This window comes from Pogona vitticeps, chromosome 9, assembly GCF_051106095.1.
Source record: "Pogona vitticeps strain Pit_001003342236 chromosome 9, PviZW2.1, whole genome shotgun sequence".
NCBI lineage: Eukaryota > Metazoa > Chordata > Lepidosauria > Squamata > Agamidae > Pogona > Pogona vitticeps.
In genome coordinates this window covers 5,107,722-5,121,687 of record NC_135791.1, presented here as the reverse complement: position 1 = coordinate 5,121,687, position 13,966 = coordinate 5,107,722, and the positions used below count along the sequence as shown (strand labels likewise).

Here is a 13,966-nt window from a genome sequence, read left to right as displayed (position 1 = left end):
GAAAGAGCAATTAGGTATTTGAGTCGATTCATGGCTATGCATTGGAGTAGACCAAGTCAATTTATGACTATACAGAAGTTTAGAGCAGAGCTTGGAAAGTTTACTCCTTTGCACTACAACCCCCAGAATTTCCCAGCCACCATAGCCACTTCTCATTTCACTCTGAGATGGGCTGTAAGAGACACCTCTGCTCAAAAGGTTCTCTACTCCTCAATTCTGGTGTGTGACTTGCAAGATAGGGACCTATGAGTTGATGGCAAAGGAGTGTGGCTGAACTGAAAGGCAAAATAAAGTAAGAAGACAGGCTGTGCTCTCAATCTAAGAACATCAAAAGAGCCCAAAGCAGAGCCGTGGAGTGGCAACTGGGGCTTTGACCCAGGGCACTGAAATGTCGAGGGTGCACACGTTTGCTGCCCAAAGAACACAATTATCCACAGTTTCCCAAAAGATAATTGTGGAAAGCTGTTGCTGTGGTTGCTGAGAGTTGCAGTCTTGCTTCCTGTTAGGCTTTATAGAGGTGCCTCCCAAAGAACTATGTCTCCAAGAAAGCACTGCAGCAAATAACCTTAGGTTCTAGTGCGATGGGATTTGAAAGAAACCCTCCTTCCTATCCATGTCTTCCATCTAATACATGGTCTTAGACACTTCTCTCTTGAAAACATTTCTGCTGTGTACACCACAAGCCAAATCATATTCTTCAGGATTTCAGTTGCTTCCCCCCCCCTCCCTTTACAGTCCCATAACCCTGCGAAATAAAAAGGGCACAAAAAGGCATAGTGGATGCTATGATTCTATGCTGTGATTCTGTTTAAGAGAACAACGGGAAGCAAAGACATACATTTGAGTTTTAGCCTCAAACTCTGCCATGCTGCTAAGCCTTCCCACCTGAGCAGTGAGGCAGGGAGCCACTCCAACGCCCATCAAGTTGGCACATGCGGGTGGAATTGCCAACCAGGCTTCTCCCTTCCAAGCAGCTGTAACGCACCACGGAGCCGACGGTGTAGACGTCACCCGAGATCTGGGCGTAGGGCGGGGATCCCGGGTGCCCACAGGAGACCACTGAAACGAGGGGAGACCACAAGCTTTAGAGCTGGCGAGGTGTAAACTTTGCAACACAGATGATGAAAGGAAGAACAAGAAATCACAGGAGATTGGAGGTGGGGGGGGTTTGAGACAATTTGGGTCAGGTCATTCAACGACTGCTAATACAGTAAGAACCAACTTGAGTAAACTTTTTAGTTTTCCAAAAAATGGTGGGCCCTTGCCGTGCCCTTCCAGAATATTTTCCACCAATTGACAGAAGGGAGGGTGGGGTAGATGGTGCTGGAGATACTCAGACAATGTGTGGAAGTCCAGTGAACTTCTTGGTTTGGTCTGATTTTACCTGACTAAAACAAGGGGAAGATGAAGCAAACGGCTCTGAGGCAAATAAAACGAGCTGGCCCCACTGGGCCATCCATGCGTTTGCTGCGTATGCAGAAGAAAACTATGAACAGGAGAGCATGGAAAAGTTGCTTTTCTGGACTATAACTCCCAGAAACCCACACAGATTGAGGATTCTGGGTATTGTCCAAAAAAGTTATCCCCCACCCCCCAAACTCAGATTTGAGGTAGCAATCTGTTTGCTGTCTCTTTGTGTGACCCTACACCACCCTTCTGTTCGTTTCTCTCTCTTGGTTTTAAAAATCTTCTGAAACAACTCCTTGAACACACCCAGACCCATCTAATTTGGGAAGCTGCTCTGCTTAATCTGTGGATGGGAGACCAGCCGGGATGCTGGGATGATGGATAACTCAGTGAGATAGGCACCTGGCTGTGGAGCCAGAGGTTGGGAGTTCCAATTTTCCACTGTGCACCCCAGAAGAGCCAACCTGTGTAGCCTTGGGCAAGCTGCCCAGCCCCCAGAAGAAGGGAATGGGAAACCACTTCTGAAACATCTTTACTTGGAAAACCCTGAAAAAGGTCACCATAAATCAAGAACTGATTTGATGGCACACAATTATTAAACTGAGCAAAGAGGGGCCATAACTCAGCGGTCGAGCGTATGTGTTGTGTGCATATGTCCCTAGGCTGAAAGCTCAGCATTTCCAGAAGGAATCTTGCCAAAATCCTGAAGATCCACTGCTACCAATTAGAGCTGATAATTCTGGACCAGATGGATCACTCATTCGACTGACGCTTCTTACCTTCCTAGTTCTTCTGGATCAAGTTACTTGAAAACAGTCATGATTGATGATGTAATCCAGAGGTTCTTTTTAAAAAGGCTCCCTGTAGGCAAATCTCTTCTGATTTGAAGGGTTCTTTCCACAAACGTAATCCTATCCACAGATTTGTAGCCCTACCATCCCCTCACACTTTTTCAACAGGTTCTTAGAAACGCTTATCGGGAACATCCTGGTTGAATATGTGAAAGGCGGGCTTTGAGAGCAAAGCAGAAATTTATCCTGGCGCTCAGCGGTGAGTGAAGGCTCTGCCAATAATTCCTCCCAAAGATGCTCAGAGAGCCAACTCTTCAGAGCTCATGCGGTGGCAAATAATTTAATAACGGATCCTTTGGGAGTTACACCTAAGCTAAAAACCTGTGGGAGCAAGAACACTTTCAAGGATTATCTGTGTCCTGTGTGCCCCGATTTCTCTACAGCACTGGGATATTTTTAACTTGAAATTGCTGGAATTTAGCCATAATCTTTCTTGATGCTCCTCTTTCAAAGATATTACTCTCTCTCCACAGAAGGCCCTTTATCGGGATGGGGAGTCCTGATTTCTGCCACAGCCAACTGGTTCTTCATGGGACTTTAGCTTTGCTGATGTATTTCTTGCTCATGGCGGGGCCAGATAGTGAAATGGCTCCACTCCGGGCTAAGGAGCCAAACTCTTCTCCACTTAAAGGCTGAAATCCTGTTGCTTAGCACAGTATGTCACACTAGAGTAAAAAGGTAAAGGTTCCCCTTGACAATTTGTCTAGTCATGTCTGACTCTAGGCGGCAGTGCTCATCTCCGTTTCCAAGCCATAGAGCCAGCGTTTGTCCACAGACAATCCTCTGTGGTCACGTGGCCAGTGCTATTTAGACACGGAACACTGTTACCTTCCCACCACGGTGTACCTGTTTATCTACTTGCATTTACATGCTTTCTAACTGCTAGGTTGGCAGGAGCTGGGACAAACGATGGGAGCTCACTCTGTCGTGTGGATTCAATCTTATGACTGCAGGTCTTCTGACCTTGCAGCACAGAGGCTTCAGCAGTTTAACCCCGCAGTGCCACCACATCCCTTATTTTCCACCAAACACTTATTTTCTTCACAATCTTAATGATACCTTTCTTTATTCTTATTTTATATCCATATTAATCTGCTTTACTTTGTTTTTACTTCTCTTCTCTGAGTGAATGTACTGAGACAATAAGTGCCTACTGAGGTAAACTAAGAAATAAGGGATGGTCTACTGAAGGAGGCTTGTATCTAAATCTGCTCTGCATATACCTTCCTGAACTATTTTATTCGCTGCTTAATTGGAGGAAGTTTATCTTAATTTTTAAGCTGCACCAAATTCCTCGCACACTATGCCCTACGAGTTTCCAACCCTTGGGTCCCCAGACGGTCTTGGACTAAAACTCTCAGAAGCCTTCACCACTAGACCAGGATTTCCGGGAGTTGCAGTCCAAGAACATCTGGGGGCCCAAGGTTGAGAACCGCTGGTCTAGACGATTAACCCAACCCTCCTCTGATGCATTGTGTGTGAGATATGGAAGACAGTATGTGAACTGAGTTGGTTGGCAACTTTGTTCAGTGTTTTCTGTTAGGTCCCAAGTGACAAATATGTATTCATTTTCCGGATGAGACTTTTTTCAGCCTCACCGAAACTCTTTTTCCTTTCCTCAAAATTTCTGTGACATTTCTGTTCAAGCAGGAACCTTCATATGTTCAGAGACGCTTTCCTTCAGGCCAAATCTAATCTGTTGTACACTTTTGTTTTTAAATCAGTAACATTTCATGCTACTTGCCCAGTATTCCTCTGTTATAATAGCAATAGGGGATTCACTTATCAATTTCCCACGGCTCACACATGGTGGAAGGTAGCATGCTGATAACATGGGGAAAAGGAAAGGTGCCAAGAACTCAAAAAGTGTTGGGTACTTTAATATTACCATGTGAAGGGGAAGGAGGAGGAACAAAGTGAACTTTAAAAAGAACATGTTTTCAAAGTAGTGAGACTCGGGGCCATCCTCACTTTGCCCAAATATAAAGCTTCTGGGTTCTCCCAGGTAGCAAAATTTACCAATATGTTATTTTTCATATTGGTTAGCAAACTGGTTATGCAACTAGCTTCTGTCTTAGGAGGAAGTCTGCAGAGATTTGAAAATCTTTTTTAAAAAAAAAGATTACAACTCGCCAGGCCCACATCTAGGACGGTCAGCGGTGGATCCAAAAGTAACATTTTCAGCTGTAATCCAGAAAAATAACTTTTCCAAGCTACGGTTCTTTTTTCCAGGCTGCCTCCTAATCCCATGCCTCCTTAAACCTACTAGGAATGGTTGAGACATTTTGTCCTATACAACTCAGCGAGGTAAGTCTTTGGCTGGGGAGTTAGAGGTTGGGGAGGCGATTCCTCACAGCATCTGCTGAGAAAAGAGCCAGCCTGGGTGGCCTTGTGCAAGCTGCGTGGTGGGCCCAGAACACCGCCAAAAGCAAGGAGTGGTAAACCACTTCTGAATACAAACATTGCCAGAAGTCAGAATAGACTTGACAGCATATCGTTAAATGTACTATTAATCTTATATGAAATCGGAATCCTGTTGCTGTTGTTAATCTTACAGTATATGAAATCCGAGTGCCAATGAGCCGACTGGAATTTAGCAATCACTGGGTGGGTTGCTAGATTAATATCAACATGCAAAGGAATGGCATTACCTCTACAAAAATAAGACAATACTAACCAGAAAGACAGAGATGGCACAATTTTTGAGTCTTCCCTAGTGGTATGTCGTTTCCAGATTTGTTATGCATATACTTGCCCACTCCGATTTAACTTAAGAGAGGTGAGCAGGACCTCTGCCTTTAGATTCTCCCATTTTAGAAACACAGATATTTCGGAAGCTGCCTTCTGCTGAGTCTGGACCCTCCTGCCCAATATTCTCAGCTCTGAGTAGCTGTCCATGGTGCTACGTCAGACTCTGTTCTAGCCCTACCTGGAGAGCCATGGCATTCTTAGGCAGGGATGTTTATATTCACCTAGGCTCCTTTTCTTCTTACTTGGTTCTTCCCACAGGCAAGAAAGAACCATTTCAAAAGTTTGCTCCCCGTTGGCAAGACGATGAGATATCTTTTGGTGCCTTCTGGCTCTTTGTGAAAGATCTGCAGAAGTGTTTTCTGTGAACAGACCAACCACCGGTTTTGATAGAAAAAAACAGCCACCTCTTGTATTTCATACAGAAAGCCTTGTATGGCATGGAACAGGATGTCTCAAGGTGCTGGGAGACTCTTTTTCATCAAGGAGGGGGAAATGCATTTGTTACATTCTTATTTCCTAGGTGGTCTCCCATTGAAGTTCCAGGCTCCCTTAACCCTACTTCACTTCCAGAGTCAGATGATATCAGGTGTGCTCAGGATGGTGGGGTGTTTTGCCACTGAAGTTCGGATACCGTGATTCCTGTGCTAGTCCTAGCATAGAAGAAAAGGAACCTAGGTGGGAAATTTCAGCCATCTAATAAAGGGAAGACATCTAATATATTCCAGATGTTGACAGACTGCAACACTCATCATTCCTCATCAGTGCCTGCGATAGCTAGGAGTAAGGAAAATTGCGGTTCAGCATCAGAATGGGGTGGGGATAAGTTGGGTGCCAATGATCTAATAGATTCCTCAACTGAGAGCTTGGTTACATGTGTTGCACTCACTACATCAAGACAGATCCATGTGCTCCAGGCTTTGACACTGGAGAATGATGACACTGTCCATAGCCAGGCAGAAGAGTCTGTAGGTGAATATACTGGGAAGGAAGGACTAAAAGCTGACCTTCTAGAGATAATGAGTGCAGGCTACTTGATCTCTGTGTTTCTCACCTCTAGTGGCTTATTGTCCTTGTTCATCTCCTTCTCCAACCATTTGGAAAATCAGATGGAATGAGAACTCTCTGTCCTTCGATGTGTCAAGGGAAGCAGCAGCAAGTAAAGAGGATGCTTGCCAAAATTTAGATCTGCTAAAAGATGGACTTGAATGTACAAACATAGATGGGGAGATCAAAGTGGAGGAAGAAACTAGAGGAATAGCTACTATGGGCTTGATCCTAAACAATAGAAATGACTTGGTGGAAGTAGTGGCAGCAAGAGGACGTCTGGGGGGAAGTGACCATGTTCTAATTGAGTTCATGATTTCAAAAGAACAAAAGCAGAGTGTAACTCCACATATGCACTGGATTTTAGGAAAGCCAATTTTAATAGGAAAGTTAAGGTCCCATGGCAGGAAATCCTAACAGGGAAAAGAGTGCAGGATGGCTGGGAGTTTTCAAAAAAGGAAATTCTAAAGACATGACTACAAACAATTCCAATAAGAAAAAAAGTTGGAAAACAGCATAAAAGACCAATGTGGTTTCACAAAAAGCTCAGAAAACTAAAAAGGACACATGTAGGAAGTGGAAGGAAGGCCAGACTACAAAGGAAGAGTACAGACAAGTAGCAAAGAATTGCAGGGATGGTGTTAGAAAAGCTGAGAATGAGCTAAGGTTAGCGAGAGATGCTAAAAGCAACAAAAAAAAAGTATTCTTCAGACACATGCATAGCAAAAAACACAAGTGGCTCAGTTCCTCAGTGGGGATGGGAAAATGATAACAGACAACAAAGAAGTGCTCAATTCCTACTTCAGCTTGGTCTTCTCTCAAAAGGCAGTCTATGCTCCTCCAGGCAAATGAAGTACAAAGGGAGGAGAGGATTGCAGCTTGAGACTGATAAAACAATAGTCAAGGAGTACCTTACTACTTTAAATGAGTTCAAATCCCCGTGGCCAGATAAACTACACCCAGGGATATTGAAGGAACTGGCTGGAGAGATCACAGAACCACTGTCTATTATCTAGTTCTGGACACTGCACTTCAAGAAGGATGCCAGCAAACTGGAGCAAGTTCAGAGGAGGGCAAGAAGAATGATCAGGGGACTGGAAACCAAGCCCTAGGAGGAAAGACTGAAAGAACTGGGTCTGATTAGCCTTGAGAAAAGAAGATTGAGAGGAGAGAGGAGATCACTTTTCAAATACTTGAAAGACTGTCATGGACTATGGCTATTATTTCTAGAATTTGTTGTATGCTGCTGAAACTTTTTACTATTCACCTGTGTCTCTTTTTGCTGTTGTTCTTTTACTTATTTAGCGTGAAACTGTACAGTACTCATAGCACATCTTTAGAAGACAAAAGCATGTTCATGTTTGGAAGACATGATTTCAACAGACTTTCATTATCTGTTCTATCAGACTTTCAAAGGAAGCCTGTATTTACCTCCTGACAACCAATCACAAAACAAGGTGGGGTAATTTGCAACCTAGGGGAAGTATGAAGAGCTTCTTCTAACAGAATCAGAAAACTTCCAGCACTTAACGTTGTTCTCCATTCTCACATGCTATCTATATCGTTTGCCCATAAAAGTACATCAAGGTAGGGATCCCATAAGCTCAGGTTCATTTTAATAAATGTTCCACCATTTCCAACTGGATGGTTGAGAATATCAAAACAGTTAAGACATGATGTATTCAACCAGATTCAGGTCAAACATTCTTTTCAAAAGGGTATGTGTGCGACTTGTTTACAAGTTTGGATTCTGTTTGTGGATTCCGTCCATACAATCAAGAGATTTGTAGAATCTGGATTTGTGAGAGTCTTAACTACCATCTTTACCTTTTAAAAAATCAGCATCATTGTCTTTTTACAATCTGAACTGATTTGAAGAGCAGTCAATTCCGACTGCTTCTTGACCTAGATCTATCTTTTCATCCGATAACAATTCAAATTATCCTCCTTTATGAAAACTTAGATACTTGTCTTCAAGTGTGGCAGTTTTTGTTTTTTTTTTGCAAAACAATATCTGCCAACTTGTTTTGGATGCTTCCCTTACACATCATCTGAGTTCACCTTGGCAAGGTTTGGAGGCTGGTTGACACATAAGGCCAATTACTTTAAATTAGGCAGCTAGAAAAATGGTGGTTGGGTGATGGGGCAGGGGTGGGAGTGGGAGCAGTCATCTCAGAGAAACATTTGCAATATTTTTTGTTTATCAGTAGGGAAGTCAGCCTCTAAAGGAAATGGAGTCACTTACAATGACACACTGGGAGGGGCCGGTCCCAAGTGCCATCTCCCTGACAGGTAAGGACATGGGTGCCCAGCAGATAATACCCGTGGTTGCACAGATAAGAGACTGTTGTTCCAAAGCTGTATCTGTGAGGCCCACTCGGCTGGACTTGTCGGACGCTGTTATCCAGGTGCCCGGGGTCGGTACAGTTTACAACTGCAAGCAAATCACAGAAGGAAAAAGAGTGGGGAAAAAATGAAAAAGGAAAACAGGGTATAAGGAAAGAAAAAGAGATCGCTTTTTTCTTAAAAACAAAACGGGGATAGAAGGTCCAATGCTTACGTCATTGGGTTTGTCGGGCCCTCAGTGTCCCATCCTCTGATTTTCTGGACCTAAATCTGAGACGTGACTTGAGTGATCTTTGTGATGTGAGGGAGGCGGGGCCGGCAAAGGGTGGGAGGGCGGAGCTTCCAGGCTTTGTTGGCCGCTGCTGCCAGGGCTTGTGCAGCAACAATAAGGCTTGCAAGTCATGAGGCTTGTGCTCCCCTCTCCACTTTGCTGTGCTCCAAATGTCACAATGGACCCGATGTAGGTGCCTCAGAAACCAAGACGTGAGGGGAGAGGAGTGAGGAGAGGTCTGGTGGGTGCATGCGCTTGGGCCCATTGTATTACTTGGAGCAACAGCACACAAACATCACACAGAGCCAATGTGCCCTGGGACCAACTGGGAATTCCTGGTGAGGGGACCAGGTTTTAAAGCCATTGAATATATATATATATATAAAGTGTGTCTTCCTCTGAGATTTCTCTATCTGTAGAACTGGAGAAACACAATATTTCTCTGGGAGTCCAGTCAACATTGTATGTCATACTTTTCCATAATTTGGTTTCTTTTCCATAAACCTTTCTTTCTTTTTCTTTTTCTTTTCTTTTCTTTTCTTTTTACAATAGTATGTATGACTAACTAACTATAAAGGTAACTTGTGACCGAAGCAAGGGAACCTCACCCAAAACGTTTGGGGTTGAGGTGCCCCCGCTTGGTTCATGAGTCACTGATGACTAACTACAATGAAAATTCAAGAAAATTAAACCAATGGACCAGTAAACCACTGGGGAAAGAGGCCCTGATCCTGAAAAGGACAGGTGCTTACCCTGGACTTCGGTTGTGTTTCTGGTCTGACCTTGCCACCAACAAACAAATAAGAGTTGTCCACAGTTAGGCATGCTGGTGGCTTCTCTCAGGGCTATGGAAAGTAGGGTTACACAGAGGGAGGTGTGCTAGAAGTGGGGGAGGGCAGAAAGTAGGGAACTCGAGAAGTGAACTTTGAGCATTTACTCCGTTTTTAATTTTAAAAGCTCGTTCTCTGCCTGTTTCCCTGAAAGAGGATTCAAAGTGGCCAATGGGAAATAGCAAAACTAAACACAAGTTTAGTAACCCAGATAGAACAACAAGAATAAACTTATGAGAAACAGCAGTTAATCCTAAGGGCTAAACAATATTCAGAGGCGATTAAAGCCAGAGCTTGGTTCTCTTCCTGGACTACAAATGCCAGAATTCCCTTGCCAACATGCTTGCTAAGGGGCACCTGAGAAGTGTAGTCAAAGGAGAAACTTTCTTACAGAGCCATATTTTTTACATACAGTAGGACTTCCCTATCTGTGGGATCAGTATTGACTGATTCATTTATACAGTAAACGATCCACCATGGATATCGTTGTCCTACTGTACCGTTTAAAAGAACACCATATCAGAGTCTGAGCAATTTCTGTTGGCAGCAAGATCTTGACCCGGTGGCTCCACATCTGGCTTCTTGAGGCCAGGGCATCAGAAGAGGTGCCTCAGATAGCAGCTGTGGTATGTGGGGAGGAATTTATGGAGGAAGGAGGTCTTCAACTGCTTTAAAAAGGCCATTTTGAATGGAGGTCAGCAGCCCATGCAGCTCGGCTATGATCAGTGTAAACTGGCAACCTAGCTCCTGATTGCTGTGTTTATGATGCTAAACGCAATAGTATGGCCCGGCAGGTTCGAGGGCTTTTAGGCAGGGACCAGCGCGCGACTCCCTCTCTCTTTCATCCTGGGTGACATGACTCTTACAAGTTCTATCTATTTCTCCATTTTTGCAACCCTCCGTTTCAGCCAATGTCCCTCAAGGCGAAATGATTAAAAGTTCATTAAAACAAGGAAACCGGTCAGGGAAAACAGCAGCAAAAAAGTAACATTTAGTACAAACTGGCAAGGTTCTGGCAGATTTTGCGAAGTCGTAGCTTGGTTCCTGGCACTGACCTCTGAAGGGCTGTGTGTGTGTTGTGGTCATTCACTAGAAGATGGTGTCAGAGACACAGAGGGTTCCGTAAGAAGTGGCAGTAATTATCTAATTCTTGATAGGAAGTATAAATTATGCCACATGGCATCGACTTTAAACAAAACACATTTTCATTTCAGGCCATTTCTAAATCCTGTGTTTGCTTTTTATAATGACCCTGTGCAAAATCTGTGGTAGAAACACAATGTTTCACAAAATAGGCTTTGCACAATGTGGAATCATAAAATCTTAAAATATGCTCTTGCTTTCTATCGTCACCTTCAGAAGGACCATGTCCTTCTCTGCTCTTTTACAATTCCCCCGTCCCCTTTGTGCACAGCCAGGTAGCCCCTGCTCCTTTTCATCTGGCAGGCATTGCATTAAAGTGCATTAACTGAACGAGCTGTTTGGCTGGCCAACTTTGAGCTCAAGTCACAGCTTACCATGAATTATATGAAAATGAACTATTCCCATCTGCAAACACTCGCTGTTAATATAAAACTCTGGCTTTCACCTTGCTGAGATGCAATCAAGAAAGGCTCTTTCCCTCCCCTGAGCTGTTTCTTTCCCTTTCATCATTAGAAATCATTATTATTAGTTTTGAAATGACAAAAAGCTATGCATTCATGGAAAGCCCTTATTCATTTTTTCTCCCTCTCTAATTATTTTGTTCTTATGACCATCCGGCCTGTGGCTGAAAGTAAGCTTGGACAGTATTTCCCGCATTTATTCTGCATCACACAGCAGTTGAAATATCATATTTTTTTTCTGTTTATAGCCTTCCTATCAGCTCCCTCTCATTCTTCCAAAAACTGATATTGAAAAGAAGGGGATCTGTTAATAACTGCTGTAGTGGCACTTTCCTCATTCCATTCTCCTCTGGAGTAGAAAGGAAACTGTTAAAAGGTATAGATTGTCAAACTTGAGGATAGGCAAAAACCTGCCGTTCAGGTCTGAGAGTGGGAGAGAGAGAGAGAGAGAGAGAGAGAGAGAGAGAAGGAGATCCAAGGGATGACTTACTGCGGCAAATGGGCAGGATGTTGCTCCACTGGCCATTTGCCAGGCACTGCGACTTGGATGCCCCTTCCAGGCGGTACCCGGTGTTGCATACGAATTTGGCCACGTCGTTCAGGTTAAACTGGTTCCCTTGCGTAAGGCCGTTCACTGGATTGCCTGGGTGGCCACAGGTTATGGCTGTAGCGAGAAAGCTGAGAGGTTACTTCTCCAGGTTGCTTTGCTGACTGGTGGATGTACGGGTGCATTGATGTGGGGAGCAGGAGGGAAGGCTGGCAATGGGTCAACCCTCCTCAGGCATAAGAACTTGCTTTCATGCAGCGGCTGATTTCTTTCCACATCATCCTGTCAAAACCCTTTTTGACAGGTAGCACTTCATAAGAGGTACATCCCTTCCTCTCATGCCGGGTGTACTCCTTTTGAGGTGCTACCACAAAATAGAACTGAGCAAGACATGGCTCTCCCAGGTGGGCTTCCGCTGCAGCAATTTTTCAGGAGAACACAACATTGTTTAAATGTACATGGGGAGGACTGCACTCATTTATTTAGCAGTTGGTTTAAATCTACCTCTTTTTTTGTGTGTGGTTTTCTAAATATATTTTAAAGATGAGAACAAAATAACAACATTGACCCTCTGGGCTTGGAATTCTATTGTTGTTCACACAAGACTTCTATAATTTGCTATAGCCAATTGTGGATAATTCATGAGATGCAATCTTAGTTGCGCAATCAGGTGTGTGACTAGGATACATGACTGAAATGCTTCTTGGCACCGTGGGGATTCGCCACAAACAGCTATGATGCGCTATGCAAATACCAATGGAATAGAGGCTAGGGAGGTAAGGAAGCTTGGCCAAACTGAGTTGCTAGGCTTCCAGCTCTCTCAGATAACCCCTTTCAGTCAATCGGTCAACACTCACATGAAGAGGAAAGCATCTGAGTCCGATACCCTACATTTCTGTTGTGGTCCCCTATCAGTTCCATCTTGGCTCTGCTAACCACAGAGCTCTCTATATTAGTCCGGACTTTCTCCCCCTTAAGATTTGTCACCCTCCCCATGTAAGAGAACAATGAAACAATGGATGGAAGGTGTGTAGCTAAAGTGGTCTACTCTACACATGAGTCTTCCACATGATTTCCAACCACCGAATTGGACTGTACCATCCATTTCTTCCACAATTGATAATACAAAGTGATAAATGCAATTCCACACGGCCATGGACTTGTCTAACAGCCACTTAGATGATAATTGGTTAAGGGTTTCACAGAGCAGATTATTTGTCTGGGTTTTCCAGGCGTGGGTGGATGCTCCTCAACCCTTCTTGGGCAGCTGCAGAAATGAACCACTTCCAAACGGGAAGCAAATAATTCATTTCTAGATTCAGTGGGACGGACGGGTGATCAAAATTTAAACGAAATGGGAAGTGTGAACTAGACGTAGCAATGTGGCAAACAGATCCTGTGTATTGCAGTATTTCAGGCTGGAGACCAACACGGTGGCTGAGTTAGAGAAAGTTGAGGCGGATGTCTTACGGTCTGGGAAGGGTATCAGAGGAGATTTTTATACTAGCATATCTGTGATGCTTGATTAGACAAAGGTAGAGACATGTAGCCTTAAGGCCCTATTGTGATAACATGCTCCATTTCGATAAAACTAAGGCTATGGATGAAGCATTACAAAGATATGAGAAGTCTCGCTACAGTGCACATCATATCTGTCCACCATGGGGGCACTTGCTTTTCGACTCTTTTCCCTCTCTTTAATGGCAGCACTGGGAAACAGTAACGAGAAGAGATGGAAACCATCCAAAGTGGAGGCAGAATGTCTTTTGAGAAAAGGAAAAGTGGTCCTGAAGCTGGAGAGTATTCTCTATAATGCCATGAAGGGCTTCACAAAGGAACTCTCTTTGCTTTCTTTGAATTTGGATTGTTTTTTTCTTTGGATTGTTTTTTTAAAATAATTTTTGGACAAATACAGTAGATGGTAATGAAAGGAGATGAAAATGGAGCCGACATGTTTCTGAAGCGCAACTGAGGGTGTGATCACATGGGGAAATAGATCACAATTCGGACCACTTGTGGAACCATGTACTCAAATCTATTTCCAGGAGATCACAAGACGTACGGGGAAATGCGCTCCATTCCAAGCAGGATTTAGGCCTAAGCTTGAGTTTCTGGGGCTTCTCCTTTTTTTGGTGTTGTTGGCTGGTGCAATTTCCAGGCAGATGGAAGGGTCATTTTAAGGGAAATTCCCTTGCCTCACTCCTGAGACAGACCGTGGTTGAGGGAAGAAGGTTCTCTCCTGAGTTCTTAACAATTTCTGAAATGCACAGGAGTGGATAGAGGTGTGTGACCACAGAAAGGCCACAATGAAAAAC

At 43.9% G+C, this 13,966-nt stretch overlaps 1 protein-coding gene across 4 annotated transcripts in view; it reads right to left on the bottom strand.

The window, feature by feature from the left end:
• CSMD2 (CUB and Sushi multiple domains 2) overlaps positions 1-13,966 on the bottom strand; it is a 533,934-nt gene that overhangs the window by 30,422 nt on the left and 489,546 nt on the right. For all 4 annotated transcript variants that reach the window (XM_078379919.1, XM_078379918.1, XM_020800093.3 and 1 more), the window contains 3 exons: positions 11,595-11,768; positions 8,299-8,487; positions 886-1,059 (listed from right to left, as the gene is read on the bottom strand). In XM_078379919.1, the coding sequence (XP_078236045.1) occupies positions 886-1,059; positions 8,299-8,487; positions 11,595-11,768 (537 nt within the window). The remainder of the gene's footprint in view (positions 1-885; positions 1,060-8,298; positions 8,488-11,594; positions 11,769-13,966) is intronic.